Source organism: Rissa tridactyla, chromosome 21 (genome assembly GCF_028500815.1).
Source record: "Rissa tridactyla isolate bRisTri1 chromosome 21, bRisTri1.patW.cur.20221130, whole genome shotgun sequence".
Classification (NCBI taxonomy): Eukaryota; Metazoa; Chordata; class Aves; order Charadriiformes; family Laridae; genus Rissa; species Rissa tridactyla.
The window spans coordinates 7116327-7141184 of record NC_071486.1 but is presented as its reverse complement, the minus strand read 5'-3'; the positions used below and the strand labels follow the sequence as shown (position 1 = coordinate 7141184).

Here is a 24858-nt window from a genome sequence, read left to right as displayed (position 1 = left end):
AATGGTCCTTTTAATCTGCTTCTTTTTTTTTTTGTGGGGGCGAGGAGGGTGGGGAGAAGCGGGCAATTTCTTTGCAAAATTATTAGCAGATTTTGCTAAAGGTCTTTTTTTCCTGTTAGGACTTAATGGAAAACACTTTAGTATTTGTCAAACAGGGAATGACGTTTTCCTGAAACAGGAATTGGAGCTCGTTTTGCCTTTCGATGGAAAGGCACAACTCTGTACCCCAGAGGTACCTCAAGGGAAGTACGGAACACCAGCAATGCAATACGGAAAAAAGGAAGAAAGCGCCCACAGCAACAGAGAGCATCGTTTACAGCACTGACGTGGCACAGCAGGATCGGTGGGTATCCGCACACTCACAGAAGTGCTCCGACTAAAAACACACTGAACAACAACGTGGCTAATGCTACCGTCCAGTTCAAAGTCCTTGATCCCTCTACCAAAAGAGATGCCAAACCTTTAGCAGTTCATCAATTTCAGGTCAGTCCAGACTTTCTTCTATCAATAATGTGGATTTTCAGAAATTACTTTTGCACTTCTTGTCACATACCGGTCAGAGAACTGGCCTCTTTTCCACTGGGACGGCACATAAACTGGGATTCAAGGTTACCAAAACCTCTTATTGCTGCAGTAACACGACCGCTGGAGCCAGTTTAGCATCCACTTGGACAAGATACTTAATCTACGTACTGAAGATGAGAAATAATTCCTAGTACAAGGGACTCAAGAAAACAAAGAGTAGTTTAAAAACTGCACTGATTATCCAAAATGAGCGTTTCCTCTGAACACTAACTAGGGCTACAGCTGACAGACCTTCCCAACGACTCCACATTAGCAGTAGCATTATAAAACTTTTAAATGGTATTATGTGCTTTACAGCAGGCTCTCTTTGGTATAAATATTCTATCATCAAGCTAGCGATATTTTACAAGAAATGTCTGCTATTAACGTGGGGGAAGGTAACGCCGTACTAATCTAATAAAAAGTGATTGCACGTATTTAATCACTTCTGCAATATTAGACTAAACATTCCAATGCATTCCCAGCACTACCTTATTCGAAATGCACCGACAGACATCTAACAGTACATGTGCCATTTCAAGGAAAAGCTTTAAGGAAACATTGCTTCACTCCGAACAAAAATGTAGCTTTTTATGATAGCATTAAAACTGAGAACAACGCACCTATGCGACACGCTGCTGTTCTTGCGGTGATAAGCTTAGTGAATTGCTTCAATTCGACGGGGGCTTGCTGGTCCCTCATAAGGCAAGCTCACTGTAAACTCTAGTCACACTACGTCATCATTTAAGGCACTACAATAAGGGGACACACCAAACAACTCTTCCTCACACATACCTGTGCAAAACAAATCAGAAGGTATCCTTTTCTCTCACGAAGCTCTACTCCTCTCAGTGCTACAGTGATGAGCTCTAACCATTGCATTATATCACATACATTCCAACACGAATCAATTCATTTTGGTTTAAATACAAAGGATACATCAACTCCATCCCCAGAACGTTTAAGAATTAGACAAACACTAAGTACAGAGTTCAAGTATAATCACTACACGTTTTGATTACAAAGACAGACCATTTGGGGTTAGCAGGAAGTTTTGCTTGTTATATTTTTCTAATCAATATGTACATATTTCATTTTATGTAAAATATTAAAACACCACCAATACAAAACTTCTAAAATAGTTTTAAATTCAGTAATAAACTTTAAAATCTGGATTTTTTTTTCCTTTTTTTCTTTTTCTTTCTCTTTTTTTTTTCCTTTTTTTTTTGTTGCGATTCCTACATGCATGTACTGTATACAAGTCTTGTTAAGAGCGCTTTATGGTAGCTGTTGACATATCCAGGAGGATACGCTCACAGGAGTATAAAAAGCTGTACACATCAATACAGTGATGTTTCATTGTATTTCAAATCCAACTCCCTCCTAAATGAATCATGTGAGGAAAAATATCAAGAGAAACACAACAAAGGAAAGCCCTGTGCTTCTGTGAAGGAACCCAGCTCCATTATAGGGCCAGCATCTACTGAGCTGCAGAAACCAAACGCGAGAGCAATGCTGCACTGTTCATCCTCAGCTGGAGACGACAGCGTCCCGACAAGCTGCTGAGCTCTGTTACACAGTGAGATTTTGACTATGGTTTCAAAAACTCAGAAGAATTCTGCAACGAATGCAATAAAAATTCAGCTGTGTTATGGAGACACAGAATTTTCACGAGAACAAAACAGATTTCAGGGTTCACACAGACTCCTGTATATATAATGCTGCTAGTACGAGGCAGTCGCCTCTACCAGTCCTTAAACAAAGCAGAGCAGTAAACAGAACTCTGACAGTAACACATACGGAGATGTAATGGCTTTTGCAGAACCAGCAATTTGTTAGAGACAAAGTGAATTAGAGAACAAATGTTAAAATATTAAACTTGATTTTAAAGCTGCCCCAGCAACATAATGAATAAACGTGCATTACATTTTTAGTGGCAACATGGATTTGTGCAAGCTGCTAAAATATAATCTGCTAGTCTTTTTGTTTAAGTTATACAAGTTTAAAAAAGTCACCAGGATCTGTCTTCCAAGACACTGATTTTCTTTCCTCTTTTGATTAGCACGACAGAACAATTTTAAATAAACGTGACCATGAACTTTTTAAAAGCATCTATAAAAAGTAAGTAAAATTTTAAAAACTGAATTAGTGACCCTCGTACTGGTAACAAAGCATGCTGCTCAGCTAGTGACTGAACTCACTAAGACATTTCTGAACAACATACAACCAGATCAGGGAGAAACGAAAACCAGGCAAGTCGTTACCAGGTAAAGGTTCACCTGAAATCCTTCTCCAGCCTCTCAGGCCTATTGCAGGACAGTGCTTTGCTCGGAACTACAAGTACGAGTACTGGTTGATCTTTGTGGGGCTCAGCGGATATCCAGTGTAAATAGCAGATCCTCGGGAAGCACCAATATAGGACTGGGGAGCAAACTGGTGTTGGTACTGGGCAGGCGGAACGTTTGCGGAAGTCAGCAGACTTGGACCAACACTCACGGGGACCTGGTGGACGAGTGTGCTGGGGTGGGCAGCGTAGGTGGTGTGCCGCGAAGAGCCCTGAGGGGAGAAGAGGTGGGCGATGGAGGTGGTGGAGCCCAGCGTGGCAGCAGTGGTTGGGGCATACGTGTACATATGTGGCTGGCTGGGCAGGTGTGCGTTTGCCGTTGCTGCTGCCAGGTGGGGATGCACTGGGCTGCTGTGCTGAAACGTGTAGGGAGCCTGAGAAATAGTTGACGTGAGGGGTGCCACGTAAGCTTGCTGCCTGCGCGGGACAGCATTTCCACTTCTCTCCTGTGAGGCCAGCACTGTTGTTTGCTGGTTCTGCAGGGAGAAGAAGTAAATAAGGTTAGTGGCTATCCTCAGGGAAAAGGGCAGTGGACCGAGGAGGTGAGCGAGGAAGGGTCAGCCAGAGCCTCCCGATCAACACCCCGGTTCCAGCTGCAGGACTGGCATTTCTGCAGATTCTCCCTTCCCAGCTTTGCGAAACCCTCACATAAATTTGAGAGTGGTCACTGCAGTTCCACCGAGACAAAGGGTACACTTTTCCTCCACAATGGGATCAAACTGCCACACCTGGGGTACCACAGTACACCGCTGCACAAGTGCAGGCGGGTCCTAAGACTGACCCAGCCCTCAAACTCCGCACACTTCTGCTCTTCCACACCTCAGTGAGAGCAGCAGCAGGGCTGCCCCATTTTAGCACAACAAAGCCTGTCCTATCCCCATGCCAGAAATGAACTGGAGGTGTAACTCTTCCTCTCTTCCAACAGGCTCCTGCAGCTCGACTTGAAGACCAAGAGCAGTGACACAAATTGAAGTGAAACCAATCTCTGAAAGTTTCAAGGGAAACCAGGTGCTAATTGTTAGTTTGAGAGACAAGGTCCAGCCTTAATCTCCTGGTCAGGCCTTCGTGAGATCTAGAGAAGGAAGGTAAAGACTGAAAGAATCTCCTCATACTGTCGAGTGCCTTTCATGCTCCTCTAATTCAACAGCTGGATCCTGGTGTCACTCTCCCACCCGAGTGGCAAGAACGAGTCACTGCAAGAGAGGTGTGATGGAGCACAAAGAAAGAATACGGACATAACCATGCTTCCTTCTTCTCCCGCCCTCCGGTACAGAACAAATTCTTTGCCTTGGTAAACTTCACTTACGTTCCCTACAGAGTTTACCCTACCCTGCATAGCCACAGGACAGAAGCAGCTTCAGAGAATGAATGAGGCGGCAGATATTGATCCTCTTGCACCCAAGTCACTCTCCCTGCCATACAGCATAATGTTTCTAAAGCAATTCTAAAGCAGCATGTTCAAGGGTCAGAAGAGGCACACAGCGCTTACCTGGCTGAGATTGAGAGGCTGCACACCGTTTGTCACCACGCGATGTGAGCGGTACCCAGTAGGTGTTATACAGCATCCCGACGACTGCCCACTCACAGAGGCCACTGGCTTCGTCTTACTGGTGCTGCTCAGGATGCCTGAAAGATTTCAAAACCTTAGTCCATTCTGCCCCTTCACGTGCCATGCACTGTGATACCCAGCTTAGGTAACCGAACCACCCCAGGGACTATTTCCGTAACAGCCTTTTCTTCCATTATGATTTAAAATCTGACTGTACAAGAAATCATTGGGAATTTTTACAGATCCTTCTAAATGCAGCCAAACATACAGGAAAATCTATCAACGGAATGGAAAACAGACGAAGGCTTGCACTCTCAGAAGAGCAGCTGTGAAACCTTAAGTGGCTGAAGACCCAATGCATAGTCTGAAACTGTGAGGACAACGCTGTCAGGGATAAGAGAGCACCTAGGCCTTGGCAAGAACTGCTGAGCACAGTAACCTCCGAGAGCACACCCACCTGAAGCCTGGGTAGCTACAATGCAGTCATTGAGCTGTGTTTTCAGTGGCGGCACAATGATAGTCCGAGAGCTGGAGCTGTCAGCCGCTCCGCTGCTCGGCAGCTCCAGGGCACCGCCGGTACTCCTGAGAGAGGAAAGTGGGTCTGCGGCATAGGGGCTGTTCAGAGAGGAGTCAGAATCAGGGGAGTCATTAACAGTAACGTAGCTGATGACATTGGATCTCTGCTTCATACCCAAACTGCAGGGGAAAAAACAAAACAAAACAAAAAACAAATGGGAAACATTCTCGCTTTTACGACAAGACACAGAGATCTCCCTCCACAATCTCATACCCTGCCTCGTCAGATGAAGTTGTGATTAGAGACACAAACAGCACAGCAGACACGATGCAGAATTTTCTGTCCTATGCAGTGCTGCTTAGCCTAGCCAGGGCTTTGCACGAAGTGTTCTCCACTCCCCTAGACGCTTGGGCTGAGCTACAGACAAATCAGTACCGCCTGCCAAAATGAACTTCCTACCTGGCAGGTTTGTATTTGCTGTCCTCTTCCTCATCAGTGTCGCTGCGAATGGTGATGACACTGACGGGTGGGCTTGGAGTGTCTGGGATCACAATGGGCTGGTGCTGCTCCTGCGCTGGGATGAGCACGTTGGAAGAGGAGGAGGTGGAGCGCAGGGGACTGCTCCCAATGAGGGAGTAAACTTGGGAGGGCACAGTCTCTAGCGTTGAGCTGGGCCTGAAGGAAAACCAAAGAAGCATTCAGCTACGTGTCAGCAGGCTGGGACAAACCAGCGCCAGCATTAAGAACAGCCAGGCTCCAGAAGGCTGGAGCCCATGTACAAGAAGAAACACCTTGAAATAAACAAAGAGAACCTCAGTGCAGACACTCGCACAGGAGAGTGCCATAGAACTCATCCCAGAAGGGACCAACGCACTCAGCGATGCTCTGAACAGGACTAATTCATCTGAACGCTGCCAGAAACCTGCTGCCCCTTGTCTGACAGATGTCAGTTCTGTCACTTGTATCATTATGGCACCAACACACCCTGATGTGTAAAACCTCCCTTTGACCAGTGAAGTAAAGCACTTGGCCAACCACGTTCCTTGCGCCCTCACTGAAATTAGACTTTTATCAGTGACTACAGTACAGAGACTTTTTCCAAGACATCTTTAAAAGCAACTGTAGCACATTAAAAAGTTATGCTGACAATGCCTCTGTAATGAGAAGACCAGTTTTTCACACCATGAAGGCAGCTGCCACAAACACACCCGCAGTCTCTAGGGCTGGGACGGGAAGCCTTACTTGGCTGCGCTTGGCGCTGGCTGCTTGCTCTTCTTTGCTGGAGCATTGCTGCTTTGCTGCTGCCTGACAACATGAGCAACTCCAACATTCAGAGGCTGCGCGGTGGCCAATGTCACATGGTTGGTCAGCAGTGACGGCTGTTGCATGAGAGTGCTGTACTGATTTCCATGGGAATGTGCATTTCTGGGGCAGGAAAAAAGAAAAAGACACAAATCCCATGATTACACTGGAGGCACTGCAAGCTGCACCGAGCCCTTGCGTGATTTTGAAGGGAAAGGAGAAGTTCTGTGTGCTGCAGGCAGCGCTGCAATGGCACATATTTCCACTTGGCGCGGAGCTGGACCCCGTGCAATCCTTACCTCCAGTCAGCTAATTGCTGGCTGCTGCCGATGGTCTCCGGGATCACAGCCGCTGGCTGGACAGAGTTGTGCAAAGCAACCCCTGGGAGCTGCTGCCAGGTGGAAGGAAGCAGAATCTGCTGGGTTCCCCCAGGCCAGGCCTGCTGCAAAACAACAAACAGACACACAGGTTCACTCGATTTCAGTTCCTACCGCTGGAGAGAGAGATTTGTTCCAAGCAATAAATGCACTTGTGTAGATTGTTAGCTTGCAGAGATAACGGCACATCATTGCCCTTTCTCAAAAAGTCTCAGTACACTACGAGAACCGGAGAACCAGAGCAACAAGCTTCCCCTGACACTTTACTAGTCTTTTGTACCACAGATGTCGCCTGGGGAAAAGAGCGTTAATATTGTACTGCAGCATGCAGCCAGATATTGTACTGCCAGCTGCAGCATGAGCCTTCAGCACTGATTCTGCATGGAAGTTCACGCACGCTGCTCTGCTGAAGGATTCCAAAATACGGAGCCAATTTGGTCCTTTCTGTTTTTCTGCCTTACAGGGCTCACATTGGGAGAGCTGAGACAGCGCTATTATTGTGGAAATTCACCCCATCTCAACAAAAATATTTAAGAAAAGCCACACTGAGAGAAACATTTAGTTTCAAGGGAGATACATGAAGATATTTTCAATTCATTATTAATGTTCCTATCCCAATTGACAAAATGCAGGTTTTTTCTGGAAAAAAACCAAAACAAACAAAAAAAACAAAATAAATTTGGCAGTACAATATTTCTATGATTTTGAAAGTATGTGTCTCTTTCTTGCAGTTTAAACTGCAAAACCATAAATACCTGCTGTTTTAAATACAGTATTTCTGCAAGTAACAGATCCACTTATTACAAATACCGGTTCCAAACAAGAAGCCTTCAAAGCAGAGAACTGCTAAAACCTCTGCCAACATCAGCGGAATAATAATTATAATAATTTTTTATAAAAAAAAAAAAAGAGAAATATGTTAAAAGTCACACCATGCGTCTTTCCAAAAGCCAACACCTGCACAAGACAAAGCAGAGAGTTTAATACAGCAAGATATAAATTCCCAATGAGAGGCAGAAATCGGGCCTTCCAAGCGACGAACTGTTTTGACAGAGGAAGGACAAAAATATGCAAAGCTTAGCAAATGGCTAATGCAAACTCAGGGGAAGCAGCAAGGGAGAAGTGTCGGAAGCACTAAAGGTGAGCAAATTCACGCCAAAGGCTCCCAGAATCCAAACAGAAACAGCAAGTCCTCCAGAGAAACTCAGAATCCAGGCTCAGAGTCTGGAAACAGCTGGCTCTGATCCCCACTGCTGTACAGGGGAGTTGAACATCAAGTCCACTGCACACGCACAAATTTGCCTGTTGAATCAATAGCCCGAGTACACTTTTGAAAACATCACTAACAACTCGCTTGCGTACCAAGCTCTGCTACAGTCACCCCCTGCCGCTTTCAGAGCCTAGATTGCAGCCTTTCAGCAATCAAAATTCAAGAGGAGGAAAGGAGATCCGCCCCTGGGTCTGTTTAGCTCAGAGCTGAGACCCAGGAGAACCCCGCTCTCCTGCCTTCCCGTCCTCAGAAACGGGGAGAGTGGACGTGGTTCAGAGGAACTCAAAGGAGTGGGTTTGAATTTCAGTACAGGTATGACTCGAGCAAATTCCACTTCAGCAGAGGTCTCCCTCTTGGAAGAAAACGACACTCAAACTACCACTTTAAAGCCACAAGAAACAACATGGTTCACATAATGGAATGTGCTTTGAAAGACATGTGAGGATACCAGCACTTAAGTGCACTGCAATGTTGTCATACGCTTCACTGATCTGATTCTGGAGTTTTACAATGACTTCTTTGTGGCACTTGCAGAGTCGTTCTGATGCAGGTGCCAAATGAATACAGAAGAGGACAATTTTGAAAACATACGCTTCTTAGAGGTGTGTTTAATCCTTTTCCCCATCCGTTTTAAAAATTGCTCCAAACAGCCTAAAAGCTAGCTACTGCCACTTTGGATACCAGAGCTCACCTTTAATTTCAACCAAGAAATACATACGAACTGAAAGTATTTGTGAAGAACGGTATCTTTATCTGGATGAAGCAAGCTACCTGTGATTGGCTATAAATAACAAAAGGCCAGAAAATTATTGTCAACGTTCCACAGAAGTTAAGAGAAATCGACTGCTAAAGCAATACATTAAAGAATTTGCGATCATTAGAGATTTTAGCCTGCGATTAATGACCTGAAACATTTCTACATGCAAAGCAGCTTTACACATGTTGAAAACAGAATATGTAGCTAACTTGCCAAGTAGTTCAAATTCTGGCCATCCAGGTACCTGTAGCAGAGTCAAGCTAAAGACTGATTTCTTTGTAGTCAACAATCAAAAGGCAAAGATAAGGACAGTAAGCAAAGAACAAGAACAATTATAACTCTTCTATAGGATAGCTTAGAAGAGCTTTATAATACTAGGCTAGTAAAAAGTAATAGTCAATGGATCTGGATTCTTTACAGAGCCACACTAAACGTCAGAGTCAGACAGTGCTTCAGCAATGTTGGGGAGGAAAACAACAAGACATTAAGATGTAGCAAGAACACAGCCACAAGATGGCACATGCTTCCATGCCCTCTGCAAGTCTAAGTTAAAACAAAAACTCAGTTAGTGAACACAATCAAGGGAGGCAATTACCAGTACTGCAGCCGTCTGTTCTACTAGCGCTGGCCGGCCGGCTGCGCAGTTCAGAGTAAAGGGGACCGCATACTGCGGCGTGATGGTGGCTACTTGAGGATGAAGAGTTGCTACCATTAGTGGTGTACAGCTTCCCTGAAATGTAGATCAGGCAGTGAGTGAAACACACGTACTGAGGCAGGAAAAGTGGGTTCAGCAATAGGGCCAGAAAGGGTTTCACCTCACTGGCATTCTACGGTGCTTGAGCAGACTCCAGATTGCAATGGACGCAGTGAGACCAACACCCAGACCCTCCGGGCACATTCCTCTAAGCGGTTCCCTGAGGGGAACACAGGGAATGGGGAATTTGGGAACAGGAGCTCTCCGATGACACAGTTAAAAAGCGAAAATGAGATAGTGTTCAGCTACTGATACTTTAGTGGGTCCCAGAGAGCAAGTAACACTGCAGACGCTGCCCTAAGCCGTAACACAAACTGCACCCCAGCAGGACTCAGCGTTTACTCTCGTACCTCCACATTCACATACAGTGCTCTTGGAAAAAGATAAACTAAGGGATTTAATGGAAGGCACCGTAGGTCTTTTGTATCACAAAAGAGCAAAGTTATCTGTGATGAAACTACCGAGGCACATATTAGTCCATCAAATGTCCAATTAAAACTAGATTCTTAGTGTACAGTTTGCACTCTCGGGAAGAGCAGGGCTTGGATTCGGGTGGGGCTCCTTCAAGTGTATTCTGCTTTTTGGATACCGTTACCTGTATAATTATGCTAAACCAACAGGAGATAACAGAATGCCACTAAAATTATTTGGACTGAACAATCTAAAAACTACTCCTCTACAAGTATGTTAGCAACTACGACATACTGGCTGAAGAGTAAAACTAATAAAGGATGTGTTAATGTCAGCAGAAACTGAAACTATGCAAATAAATAAAAGTGCACTTAATTATAAAGGCAATTACAATTTTTCAGTGAATAAAACCTGTGAATCACTGGGCACTCGCTATATATTAAAGCATTACTTTTTGGAAATAAAAATTGTTTTAATTTATGACATTACTAGTGTTTAAAATATCATTTTTTAGATTTGTGAATTTTGCTATCACATATTGTTTAAACTGCAAACAACAGAAACAGGCACATCATCGCTACACATCAATTTGCACTAACGATGTAACTAATTGAGAAGGATTCAGAAATAATTTTGTTGATTTAATGAAATTTTAATGTGAGTAATGTCTGTTGCCACTTGTTTACTGGGATCTCGCTTCTCACAGAAACGATTTCTTCTAAAATTTGCTGCCACATTTTTAAAGTGTAGGCAAAAACGCACACCACTACCTGTAAGGCAGAGTACACCCGTGAAAAAATACAGTCTGTTTTTAACAGCTGGTAACTACATATTTATTTCCATTATTAAATCAAACTTCTAAAACCAGGGAGGCACATGACATAAAATAGTTTAGACTTTAAATATTCCAGAAAAGCAAAATAAAACAAGAAAACACTGTCTTGGAACTGATCTGCATTTAACCTTTCAGAGTGTTCTGAGACCCCCCGCATTCACCCCCGCACCAGAGGGGCAGTCAGGTGCTCCCAGACGGGGTAGGAACTGCAGTTAACTCTATGGGGCGTTTTGCTTTTTTACCTGCGTGAGAACTCCAGACTGGATCTGCAGTGGCTGCGCTGCAGGTGCTTGTGGTACGATCGGGACAGCGTTATCCATCCTTACTGGGAACCCAGAATGCTTTGTAGTTGCCTGTAGCCCGGCTGTGGAGGACAAGAATACATCACTGCTAAGTTGCTTTATTTTTTTTTTTCAGTTTCTTTCCAAAATCAAGTTCCTTACCAGGTAAGGGCAGAAGACAGGGTCAGATGCAGAGAAAGAAAAGCTGCTCCCTTTGACAAAAGCATACTAATAAAACACCAGCTGAGGTAAATACTTCTGCAGTCCCGCTGTGCCAAAGAGCAATGATGGACAACCAGTTCTTAAAAGCTTGGCTCTGCTGAAGTCCACAGTCTTGTTTTCAGAAACACAGACACCTAATTCTATGTTGCTTGAGACTAAGTTCAAACCTTATGCTATCGGTTCCCATTTCATATATAATCCTCCATATTAACGCAATCCAGATAAAAGCATAAGTAGAGAACTTTCAGCATCAATAGAGCTGTGCTTGCGCTAACCTCGCTTGCTTGTAATCTGTGACAATTTGTTGCTGGCAAACTACACAGCTGCATCAGTGCTTGTGAACTGAGACTCAAAGACCAGATATTCCCTCATACAAAACACAGCACGACACTTTTTTATTTTCAGATAGGTCTGGCTCCTCCACTCACTGCTCTCTGTGGAATGCTGCTGTGTTCAGTTTGGGGGGAAAAACTGGTTGAGCAACCAGATGAAGACTGCAACCTGGGTAGGCAAGATACTGTCTCCTGTTCAAGCACGACCTGGAAGAGAACCAAACTGTCTACACGTGTCTGACCTGATTCTGCACTTGCATCTGATGCAAGAGCACTGCGTGACACACAGAGTGGTCTTCTGTACTTTTTCAGTTTAGTGCAAATTACGACTTCTCATTTCTACCTCACTGCAACCACAGTACCACACAAAGGGTTTTTCCGCTTACTTTGAAAAGCAGGGGGACAGACAATGAACGTTTGCTGGAAGGGGTCAGTCTGCGTGCAGATCTGGGTGGTTCCAGGTTGCAGGGAAACACTCTGTTGTGCCACTCCCGCAACTGGTGCTGCAGACGATGGATACAGAGCAGACTGATAGTTCAGCAGCGAGACGTCCGAGTTTGCCAGGGAAAGAGTAGCAGCAGCAGTAGAATTGGAAGCCAATACGCTGGCCTAGGAAAAAAAATAATCATGTTTATCACTTGTACTTGTTATAAAACAAACTACAGAAACCACCAGTATTATACTATGAAGGAAGCACCAGGAAAAGGTTTCAGGTAAAAGGCACGAGACAACACAGGAGAAAAAACGTGAATTGCACCGATTTTACTTACGTTGCTGAACTGACAGGCAAGTATGATTAGGTTGAGTAAAGAGACGGCCTTGGCCTGAGTTTTGGAAAATTAAATTTCAAGCAGGACTATAAATTCTGGAGAGCGATTTAAATACAGTATTTTGCAGAACAGGATTTGGCCTGAAGGCGCAAAATTAGACTATTCGATTTCTTTGATTAGTATAAAACAGCTAAAAGATGCTATACCTGATTGTGTACTGTATTGAGCTGGTTGTTAAAGCTCATTGTCAGATTTGTGCTTGTATTAGGAGCAACATGAGTCGTGAATGGGCTCTTAATCTGATTCACTGTATCATACATATTAACTCTTCGCTTGCAGATCTCCATATTCTGAAAGCAAGATTTCACACTGAAACAGAATGACAGAAGGAAAATATCAGATATGTAAAAACAGTACAACAAAGACATAACAGATTCCCAACTTTATGCACATGTCTTTAGGTTTAGGTTCTTTTTTGTTGGTTTTTTTTTTTTAAACCAACAAAGAATGTCCTTAAACACGAAAAGGAAGCTTATGAACATTCCATTCCTTATACATGCCATTGCTATTTTCAGATCAGCCACAAAATTCAGAAAACAGCAGTGACAAAAAGCAGAAAAGTGCTATTCTGTGTTTCCAGTAAGTCCTCCTGAAACAAAACGAGATATCTAAGGAGGCTTACTGATTACTGTGTGGGAAATCCAGTAGATGCGTCATTGTAACAAATGGATGGTTCAAAGTCTTCAGTGGAGTAATTCTTTTATCTGCATCAATTGTCAACATTTTCTTCAACAAATCAATATATTCCCTTCGGTCAGCCTTCTCTGCCAACATGTCAGTCCCTTCTAAGTCCGTAGACATATTCACCTTGAAAATAAAACGAGAGTAGTTCACGCAAACATCACATTAATTGCTAGCTAACAATTCAGTAATTTCACAGAAATATTTATTTACCATTTGTCTCTTAGACAGCCTAGGGTCAGGTAGTACAGTGCTAACACGCCATCCTTCCCTTGCTCACTCTATTAAAGGAAGTCAAACTGACACATGGAATTCTCATCTCCACGTGAAGCTGGGCTGTTCAACAGACATCAACCAGGCTTCGCTCTCCACTGCCTGGCAATACGCCCTCATTTTGGGGGGGGGGGGCTATACGGGGCTACCAAATCAGAATGGCAATATTCTACATTCTCTGTGCAGATGTAAAGCGATGGTAAGAGCTACAAAAGCAACAGAAAATTGAGACTAACAAAGATCCAAGGCCTCGTGATACTAAAAGCACTCAGCTATTCCTTCATTTTACCTCTGAAAATAGAATGAAAAAAATAGAACAATCTGTAGCTCTTGTCAGTATTTCCAACGTCCAATAAGAGGCATAATCCTATAAACACATCTGGAGGGGCTTAGCTTTCCTACTGCTTGGCTACCTCTAGTGATAACAGGCTAGGTACACTTGTTGCATTTACTGGATCAGGGCCTAAGAAAAAACAAGACATTTCTAATAGATTCATAATTAACACTTTCATAGTCTTTAATACAGTGATTTCTGATGCAAACTGGCACCATGGCAAACTCCATCAGTGTTCTCAACAGCATGGGGAAGAGGCCTGCTCCAGCACAGGAGCCTCATTTTTAAGGATCCCAATACCACGTGTAATTAATATGATAGTTATCTGTGTGTTACAGGATCTCCACACACCTGCGCCATATCATCCAAACAGTTGAATATGTATTTCCTAGCTTCTTTTGATTTTATTCCTGTCTCCAACTCGTGTTCTTCTGGGGTCTATAAAAGAAAGCGTTTGTTAATATAAACAGAGATATCGCATACTGATAAAGAAAAAGCAGCAAGAAAAGAGCCAAGACAGGTGATCTTCTGCCTGCTTTAAGACAAATCACATGCCAGTAGGCCAAACCAAAACAGCCGTGGGTTCTCATTTCCTCTGCTGGAAAGACCGTTCATTGCCAAGCTGAATTAACAGGGTGATTTCATTTCAAGGCTTCGTTAGGTAGCGATCAGCCAGAAGAACTAAAGATTTCTGACTTAGGAAGAGAAGAGGCTATAAATATTTTAAATCCCTCTTTCACAAAGAAGAAGAAAGGCAAAATCCCTCTCTTTTTGCTGCTCGGCTTTAAAGGCAAACCAAGTGTACATCTGATTCTTTCCCATCCTCTGCAATACATATACAGATTTCTGTTAAACTACCAAAGACCATCATGAAATACTCCCTGTTTTACTCATCGTATTGTCAGGAGATGACAACAAGATGACATACTTCACCAAGACTGAGCAGGCCATAATAAGTAACCATTATCTCAATTACTTTAACACCCACTCTTTGCCAGCACTATGGTGCACAGCTGCTATTGTTAGAGGAGTACCAGGAGGTCGCTACAGTTTCTGAAATGAAATACACAAATCAGCTATATTTGAATGGCATTTCAAATCCGATCTTCACTCAAAATGTTTTCACAGCACACTAAAACGAGGTGTGAATTTATATCAAGTCATCAATGAACAAAACAGAACTGCCAATTAAGGCGACAGACAAACCTTTAGCCTCCACAGTGGATATCCCAAATTTGGATCCCTGTTAAAAAACCTGCTTGTTTTCGTTCCTGCACTGAGAAGATACTCCGCTGGAAGGCCTTGAGTTTGTGAAATATAACGAATCTAGGAAAGAAAATTAAAAGAATGAGGACTCCAAACATAAAGAACTCATAGCTAAGGGAGTAATTATCAGCCAAGTTTGTTCATGGCAAATAGAAAATAACCTGTAAATAATGCCCAGATAACAAACTGCAAAATTAAAGGGACTATCTCAAGTACTTATGAGGATATTTTACTTTTCCAATCATATTATCTGCAGAAATTCTAGGTTTTAAATATATCTATCTTATTTTATGGAAATAATTTTTGCCTAAGTGTATGTGAGCAGACTATAAGCTTTTGAGACGTGGATAAAGTAACACCAATGGTCTTTAATATCAGCAATGTAAGAAGTACACATTTAGAGAGAAAAATACCACAGAAGTTATCACATATGTATACATAATTAACGGCATAAGTAGTCAAGCGACATTGCTGTGACTGCCTACATACACTCTAAGCACACGATTTGAGAACAGTCATGGCAAAGCTCTCACCGACCAAGGAAGCAAGACCAAACCTATAGTACAAACAGATTCTTACATCCTCAAAGACATTTAATATACTTTACATGTAACAAAAAAATGGCTCAGAATTTTAGAAAATGCACCTGAATATCTGTGATGGTATCAATGAGACACTAACATAAGAGCTAACAAATACAAAGGTATGCTCAAAAGGAAAGAAAATAGCAAGTTATAAAAAAGCACAATAATGAGCTTTTTAAAACATTCCATACGTTGCCCAATTGCCAATGCTATTTGCCCTCAAGACGTATGGTGAGAAAGGCGGCATCGCCTTTGTCATGACCCTCCCCTCAAAGGACTCTATTTAAGACTTTAAGAAAAAACCCTGATAAGTCTGATTTACAAAGTGAGGACTGGAAACACAGTGTTAACTCGTTAACTAGGCTTTGTTTGAATTATCCATTCTAGGTCCTTTAGCGTGTCTCATTTCTCATTTGCAAAACTCCTGCTACTGCACTGTGCCAAAACAGCTGAACGTCGCAGGGCACTTCCCTCCCTGTTACAGTTTGTGATCCGTACGACTCCGCTGACTCGCTCGTCCTTTATGCCAGTGTGGATCTGAAGAGTCTGCAGGTGAGTACTTTTTCTATCTACACGACAGTTCAGCTAAGAGTTCTGCTATTTTTATGAGACATAACTCTTTCTCTACAGCCAAAGCATGTTTAAAAAATAATTGTAAATCCCATCCCAACCCATGGACTCATTCCTGGAGGAGTCCTCTCACAAGTTCTTCCTGAGCTTTTACTTGCCGCTGTACAATCTCAGAAAACACAAAAGCAATTCATCCCTCATTTTCAAGGGGGAATTTTCAATTTTCAGATATCACAATCAACCACATGAAGTCACACCTCATGCTGCCTCACAAAGGACTGCAAAATCCTGTCGATTAAGCAATGGAAAAAGCACCTCCTCCCCACCCACCTACATGACTAGATAAGGTTCTCAGAATTACACAAAACTCGGTGTGCAAGGAAACCACCATGCTGTACCTCAGTTATTTTCTAACTCATTCCGCTCATTAAGGTACCACTGTGTTTCCTTTGGAAATTTACAGTACTGGGAAGATATAACACAAGTAAATTTTCAAACTTAGTAAGTTTTCATGTATTTTATCACATAAGGAAAACCATACCAAGCACTGTAACGAGATACCACCATAAAAACCACAGTGGAAAAGCTACCCTCAAAAAGCCTCTCATACAGACTTTTTGTCCTTTTATAGGCAACTGACTAGCCCAGGTAATAATGCTAAGCATCCACGGAAAGAACTAATTAGTTCAAGGTGCCTTTTCAGACTCTTGCCCTTGTATTTCAGAGACAGCTTGGGGCTCACACTTTGCATTAAAAATGAGGCTGCTGTAGGTATTAAGAGGACAGGAATGATAGGCTTGCTCTGTCTCCACATGGAAAAACTGCCCTCATGGTGAAATTACAAAGGGCGTTTCAAGTCAGGGCACACACCTCACTTCTGTTTTGACAGGGAGGTATTTCAACAGCTTTTGGGTCTGGAAGCCAGGGGGTTAACTGTAAATTGACTCTATATATTGGATAACTACATTCAACTCAAGTTAAAACACAGAGAACTCTGTGCTCTCCTGTACAACAACAGAGATAGACGGGCAATGGGAACGCCACAGAGAGAACTGAACTCAAGATGACAGACAACAGCAATTTGTATAGATGAAATGTGACGTAGGATACATCGGGTTCAGGGTGTCCGGACACAGATCACCGTGGTCTCATTTGAAAGCCCCCACGTCTGCCGCACACTCTCACCTGATCATACTCCGATGCTCCCGGGTACAGAGGCCAGCCCAGAAACAGCTCAGCTATCACACAGCCCAGGGACCACATGTCAATAGCTTCACAGAACGGTAAACCCAGGATGATTTCAGGAGCTCTGTTGGGGAAAAAAAAAAAAAAAAAAAAGTAAAATCTTCAACTCTGAAAGCATGCAGTTCTTTCCTATAAATTGCTCTGGGGAATGTCCCTTCTCTCCCCCAAGAACAAGTAAATCTGTGTGAAACAAAGTGATTCACTCAAGTGGCCTAACAGATCCAAACCTCTTCAACGCTTAATGGCACAGCTGGATTTGTTTTATGGCCCCGGTGCCCTCCAACTCCTAGGCGGCCTTTATGCAGCTGTGATAGAAGTTATTCCTTCAGTAACCAGTTTAATTACACCTGACAGTATGTACAGTGTGAGCGGTCCCCGAGACAGGCACAACCCACCCTAACAGAATTGGGAAGAAAAGTTTTGGCAAAGGGTGCTCAGACTTTTCTGGGAAGAAGGTCTCAGGATCCCAGGTGACCCGCTGCCAAAGGCTGCCTGCTTTCATGGGGAAACAAACATCTGCAGAGCCAGAAAAGGGAGCTCTTCAGAGAGCTCTCGGTTTCTATCAGTGCGTTCTCATACAGGGTTTGTTTGGGGAGTTTCAAGTTTAAAATGGACGGAGAGAACACAGCTGGAGATTGTGAGCGCTTTGCAAGGTTGTGTTACAGGTTTTGTGCACTGAACCACACCTAATGCAAAATTTACCTGTCTGGCCTAGCCTTTACAAGAAGGTGATGAAAAAAACTCAAACTCCAAGCAGGGTTTGCTTCTGCAACAGGCTGGAATTTCAGGGAGATTTCTGTCTGGAACTGACTCATAACACAAAAGGATAGTTCAGTACAACTCCTCACCTACACACAGTTCTGAAACAAACCGATGCGTTTCTGTCAGGCTAAATACCAGTCATACATTTGCATACAGCATGAAACCCAAGTGCTGCAAAACCCATGTGAGTTAGTGTGGGAATTTACTCTGGAAAGTACAGGAAACACGAAAACCTTGATCTTCTTCATGCATAACTAACACAAGCGCAAAGGAAGACAGAAAAGTCCTAAACTCCAGGCTATCTATTTTCTGCTTGTGACTTGGGTAGCATGCCCCAGGGCTTGCGTGACATTTCTTTTGTTACAGCGTGGATATTTCTGTTGTTAAAAAAGGCTCTGAAACCAGTTCTGATCTTTCTACAGCATTCTAAAAGACAGGGCTTGCATAATGTACAGGTGTCAATAGATCTGACACCTTCCTCAACTGTTCAACCCGAACGTACCTCCCAACTGTTTGGACATGGCAAGAAGTGACTCTCCAATTAATTAACCTTTGTGTCGTGGTGACACAGACACAGCTTTTGTTTTAGGTGACTACCCAATTGCCACCAGCCAGTCTCCAAAACAAATGCACTCATCCCAGTTGCCCAGGCACAGTGCTCCGAGAAAGCACAAGACCTATCAAAAAAGAGAGTGCGCTGAACCAGCCGTGTGCTCAGTGAGATCATCCCTGTTCTCTGTCGTTCAGCTTTAAAGCAAGAAGGTTCCTCTATTATGTCTGAGCCCCCCCAAAACAGAGCCATGATATACCTTTATAATCAAAGTAATAGATTCTTTTAGCTAAGACATTCTGACGCTCGCTTTACTTGACATCGATCTGTTTTGACCTTCTTGTTTGTCTGTCCCTGGCAGTAGTTGACTTTGGAATGGTTTTGCATGTGAAAATATAAAATGATTATGCAAATATTATAAGTATATGATATTTGAATGCTGAATGTCCTGCTAAACATTTTTATTTCAAAGAACTATGCTAGAATAGATCCAACTTTCTACAGGCTAACAGGTGTAAACAAGAATCATCCATTTCTGTAGTACTTTGGTCTTCACAAGCAGATGCACAGAGGATTTTTAGAACCCCACGTGCCCCATTAGTCTATTCGTATTTGTCGTCACCAACAAACTGTATTGATCCTCTTGATTATCCTGCTTATGCAGGAATTTCCAATTCAGATAGGACCCAAACCTGCAGGGCACCTGCAAGGAATGCTGCAGGCGTAATTTTCCTTGGTTTGGACTGGCAAACAAACTGAAATATAAGTGTCTTGTGAAATAAGCAGAGCATGCTAATCCTTCACAAGTGCATTAAAAAAAAATCCCACCAATTCCCATGGAAAGAGAGACTAGTGGCAACAAAGGCTGGATGGGATAGTTTGTTAGTCTTTAACTACACGCTGGAATAGACTTGGGTATTCCGAAACCTCAATACCAAAATGATGGCAAGTTGAACTCTATGCATTTTATTCCCTGAAACTAAATAAATGAACTTCTCACAAGCCACCTGCTTTCATTTTGATCGCAGGACAGAGCTGATAAATCAGAATATCTCTCATCTCCTTTTACACCACTATAATTAGCAGCCTTATGAGATGTGAGCTGAAACAGGACAACAGGCAGAGGTCACTTTCGTAGCTGGTCTGTCAGAGACTAAAGTGATTTTGGATCTTAAGCTCTTTGAAATAGAAATCAACAACGTTCTTTCTGTGCATACACGCTTGCCAAACTCTGACTTCCAAAGCTGGCAAATACACTCAGGTACTCTCAGAAGAAAGAGGATTCAGAGCAGTGGCAGAAAAATCCGAGGCTTACTTTTAGCATTTCAAAACACACCATGTTCACACACCGGTCTTCAGCCCTCCCCCTTGTGAAGAATGATGGTAATAAGAAGCCTGTACAACTGCAACTAGCAATGCAGTGAATAACACGATCACCACTCGGAGCTGGATTAGCAAGCAGAGAGTAAGATTTGGCAGTGCACTGCTGCTTCCCAAGCCAACGTGCCTGGGACAGAAGTAGGTCATGTAGCCCAAAGCAGAGGTAAGAAACAGATACTACGGCACTCTGCAAGCTCCCTCACCACTCAGTGCCACCTTCTCATGGCCCAAATTGCTCAGCCCTTCAGCTCAGTATCTCCAGTTTGCTCAGTGCCTCTACACTGGCCCCCAGGAAGCATCAGGAGGTCAGGACCCGAGTAAGACTCACGTGATGGATGTACTTACATATAACATAGGACACGAGTGAACCTCACTCCAAACAGCAGGGAAACCAGTCTTCCCAGGGATTTTTCATTTCTGGAAGCTGTCTGCTTCCTTCTATCCTTTGTCCTCCCCAGAGAGAACAAAAGCATTCATGCCCTTCCACACCTGATGTAACAAGCATATATTCTGGTTTTCCGGTCAGGAATTACTGCCAATAGATCTCAGGACTGCCACAGAAACCAGTCACTACGCAGAAGCCTGACTGCCAGTTAGTCTGCTCCTAGTCCATGCCTGGCTTCAGAGCCAAGTAATTCTTCATGGGCACTTTTACCCACACTTTAAGTCAACCATGTCACGGCAGTAAAACCTCCCTCCTGGACTGGGGTTACACTGCAGAAGCACCAGTAGCGCCTGGTGAGAGGGCACCTGCCTCAGCCCTAACACGCTCGTCCTGACAAACCACCTCCCAGCTGCAAGTGTGGCTCCAGCAGCGTCACTGAGACCATGCGGGCTGTCCAACCACCAGAAGTACAATCAGAACCTGGACAAGACAACCTCCAGCAGCACTGAGCATAACTGATAAAGGAAGGCTTTTGCCTTCAGGGTATACGTATCAGAAAATTCACCTTAGAGTACTCGAGCTCGGTTTGGATGTCTCCGCAGGAGACAGGTTATGTAAGCACCAGTAACAGGTATTAGAAACAAAAAAGTGAACATAGAACAAGTTTATTTTTAAGAGCTGACAGAGAACCAAATGAAGAATTGGTCTATACTGTTTTATTAAACACAGCATTGAAAAAAATTTCCAACTTAGAACTCATTTGAACACTAATTTAATGTGAATATGGTTAAAGCAATCCAGTTCTCCCACAATAAGCTGGTTTCTACATCATCTCCATAAGTTTGTAGATTATGGATTTTAATAATCATCACGATTAAACTAATTACCTATCACTAAATACTAGATTTCCACATCACAGCACACTTAACTTCAGTCAAGCAGACAGTCTTAAATGCCACCTAATCTCAGGTTATTTGCCCTTCTGGCAGAGTCAGTCACTCCGCACCAGGGAGGTGGAAGTGGCCGGGAGCTCAGTGCCGCACACAAAGACGAAGCAGACAGCTTCTTCCCAGCAGGCCCTCGAAGATACTTATCACCCCTTGCTGCTTTTGCCTCAGCCAAATCTGGTGTTTGCGATACCAGAAACTGGAAAGCACTATATGGCTCCCCAAACTGCTTTGCTCACATGTGTTGCAAGTCAGATAGAGCAGATTCTTGATCAGCAGTCACCTCTTTTGATGCAACAACAACAAAATCAACAATGCATTTTAGACAGCAAGCATTTTAACAGAGCTATGGTGCGTAAAAGACAACTGTGATACAAAAAACTAACAATCAATAGTTTGGAACTGGAAAGACTGGTGCCAAAAAGCTGAGTGAAGATCATGAGGAATGGATTAAGAAAAGTCTGTATCACATGAAAGAAATGGCACAGAAAGCTGGTACTCGGTGTTAGAGGGAGTAACAAAAAACAAAACAAAGGGGGCAAGGATACAGGGAGTATGAGGAAGGAACAGAGCAAGCCTACAAGAAGCCAGGGCTTTAAACTGAAGCTAGGAGGATGGGAAAGACATCAAACAGGGCAGAGACACAGGGTGGGGTGGAGTGTCTCGAGTCCTCTGTCTCGTCCCAGCTGGAAGGACTAGATACTAGTTAAGTTCTGCGTCAAGTGAGCTCACACTCCACTGAAAGCAACCCTGACACACAGCACAGACTTTTTCATGTCCCTTTGATGCCAGAAGTTTTTTCTGCATCCATTTATTGAAGTCTACAGCTACTTATATTGAAATACACACTATTAAGAGAACCAAGCTGGAGGAATAATTGAAAGAAAAAGCACAGCTTGCTGTAGCTACACAGTTTCTGAGTTTTTACATTTTGCCCATAGTTTATTTTTAATTCTTAGACAGGAGTAGAGTGGAAGCCATTCCTACATTTTGGTAAGGGAAGCAGAGATCTCACTCTTCCCTGTTTTAAATGATCTGCCAGTCCCATGAAAGTGTTCCTTACGGAGGGGTGATACAGAAGTCATGTGCTCATGAAGTGGGTTCAGACAAAGGTGGAACCAGAAGAAACAGGATAAAAAGAAACTGGCACCCCTTTGACTTCTCTCCCTTCTAAACGACCATGGTTAATGGACTAATTTCAGATCACAGCCAATAATCCAAAATGCACTACTTATTAGTAGCATACTGCTTCCACAGTTTGCTACTTCACACGTTGTCACAAACTGGCAACAGAGTAAAATCAACTTACTGCACTAATCTGGGGTAAAAGGAAGGTATTGGACTGCATATTATGTCACACTTGCAAAGCAGAAGTTCTATTTATTTACATAAACATTTCAGAAGAAATCTCCAGGAAGCATGTGGAACAGTGGATAGGCTGATCGCTTCCTTCCCCCCCTCCCTGCAACTGGGATTAGACCTAATGGCAGAAGAGTGAAGTATTTGTGGAAGCAAACCCATCAGGATCAGCTTTTCTTTGCTCACGCAGCATACGAAAGTGAAGATGGTGTCAGTACTTACCTGTAATAGCGCGACTGCAAATAAGTGGAGCACACTGCTTTTGACACATGGCTGGCTGAACCAAAGTCTATCACCTTCACTCTGTAGGGCTGGCGCGCAGGATCCACCAACATGATGTTTTCTGGTTTCAAATCAGCATGTATCAGACCCAAGCTCTTTAACTTCATCAAGGCAGTAGCCACTTGCTGCAGAATTGGCCGGATGTATTTCAAGGGCAATGGACTGAACTTATTTTGCTTTAAGAAATCATATAAGTTCTGTTCTAGCATCTCAAATACAAGGCATGTATGATTCTTGTGTTGAAAGCACTCATAGGAGCGAACGAAGTTATATTCGTCAGCATTCTCACTGCTCAAGCGAGAGAGGATGCTCACCTCTATCTGGCCCTGCCTGGCGTAGGAAGGATGGTTCTTCAGGATTTTGATGGCTACAATCTCCTTCGTGCTACGTTTCCAGCATTTCGCCACCTGCCCAAACGTCCCTCGGCCCAGGAATTCCAAGACCTCGTAGCTGTTTGTCATAGAGCACAGGATCTCATGCTGGACCAGCTGATAATCCCCTTCACCACTGGAACTGCTGCTTTTAGTGGTAACCGTGGTGGTTGTGGCCGCAGCACCCACCGCAGGTCTGTTTTGCAGCATGAGAGGTGGATGTTCCTCAATTATCTGCACACTACCGTTGCTGTCGACCTCTTCACTTTTCCTTTTTAATCCACATTTTTGGTATGGTTCCAGTAAAGAAACGTTGCTCCTATGTGTTAAGGTTTGGCTGTTCTGGAAGGAGGCTGTTGCGCTGCTGCCTGTGCTGTCAGCCGCTGTAACCACAATGTGCTCAACTGAAGGAGCAGGGAGAAGGAGGTTCTGATCGTAAGCAGAGATGCTGAAATTGGCTACCTGATGAGAGGAGCTTGCTTGCCCTTGAGCTGCTGGGAGGTTTTTGCTGTGGGTATAATACTTGTCACTACTGCTCTGTCCTGAAACATCCCAGACAGAGGGCTCCACTTTCAGTTTCTTGGCACTGCAGAAGGCACTCGAGGATACTGACGGAGGGGAGAACACCTGCAGCTGTGAGGCCATACCTGAAACGGCAGAGGACAACTCATTAGGACTGCTTAGTGGCAGCACATCGCAAAAAAACCCAAGAACCTCCGTCTGCACGAGAAACAGAATGACAAGTATTTTTCTAAGCACCATATGGTGCCTACCACCCAGGAAGGCAACCTTTGGAACTGCTGATCCTAAGGGCACCCACAATGCGAGGCTCTCCGGTGGAATTACCACATTTTACCTCGCTGCCTACAGCGTAAGAAGCAGACAGCTCTTCATCCAGCTTTCTAAAGGCTAAAGAAATCCCAGCACAGGACGGCAAAACAGTACTAGGAATGGAAGACAGACAGCACGGCAGCAGGAAGACGCTGAGAAAATTACGATCGCCTCCCCCGGCCCAAGCCGGCTCCCCCTTCCCTGCGGAACCGGAGCCGCGGGGAAACCCAAACCGGCCCGGTCGAACTCCCCCCACGGAGGCCGCTCCGGCAGGGCGCACCCCGAGCGCGACGGCCCGGGGACGGCGCCTGGCCCGGCCCGGCCCCGCCGCGGGCGGACAGCGGCCGCCGGCCCGGCCCCGCCGCGCCCGCAGCGCCGCCTCCCACCCGGAGCGGGGGGGCCGGGCCGGGCCTCCGCCGCGCGGCCGCCCAGGCTTCCCGAGTCCGCCGGGCCGCGCCGTCCCGCCCCGCCGCACTCACCGCCGGTGGGGGGTTCTCAGCCGCGGGCCGGACCTGCCTGGGGGACACACGGGGGTGCGGAGCCCCGCAGCGGGCTCATCATAGCCCCGCCGCGGCCGCCGGCCCGGCCCGCTCGGCCCGCGCACGCCGGGGGGAGCCCCCAGGCCGCTCCGCTGCCGCCGCCGCCAGGCTCCGCCGCGCCCTCACGGCCCGGCCGGGCCGGGCCCCCGCCCCG

At 44.5% G+C, this 24858-nt stretch overlaps 1 protein-coding gene across 5 annotated transcripts; it reads right to left on the bottom strand.

Annotated features, from left to right (window-relative positions):
* Window positions 1-19: 19 nt before the first annotated feature.
* Window positions 20-24796, bottom strand: HIPK1 (homeodomain interacting protein kinase 1). Of its 5 annotated transcripts, none has more exons than XM_054181112.1 (16): window positions 24645-24796; window positions 22904-23981; window positions 17239-17362; window positions 14840-14959; window positions 13985-14071; window positions 12968-13152; window positions 12492-12654; window positions 11902-12124; window positions 10923-11044; window positions 9276-9410; window positions 6576-6718; window positions 6217-6399; window positions 5434-5649; window positions 4915-5153; window positions 4398-4534; window positions 20-3384 (listed from the first exon to the last, which is right to left on the bottom strand). In XM_054181112.1, exons 2-16 carry the CDS (start codon window positions 23977-23979, stop codon window positions 2899-2901), a joined length of 3639 nt encoding a protein of 1212 aa, XP_054037087.1. In that variant the 5' UTR covers window positions 23980-23981; window positions 24645-24796; the 3' UTR covers window positions 20-2898. The 5 variants fall into 5 exon arrangements, with proteins under 5 accessions (XP_054037087.1, XP_054037091.1, XP_054037089.1 ...); XM_054181116.1 differs by having other exon boundaries at window positions 20-3120; XM_054181114.1 differs by having other exon boundaries at window positions 6576-6715.
* Window positions 24797-24858: the final 62 nt, after the last annotated feature.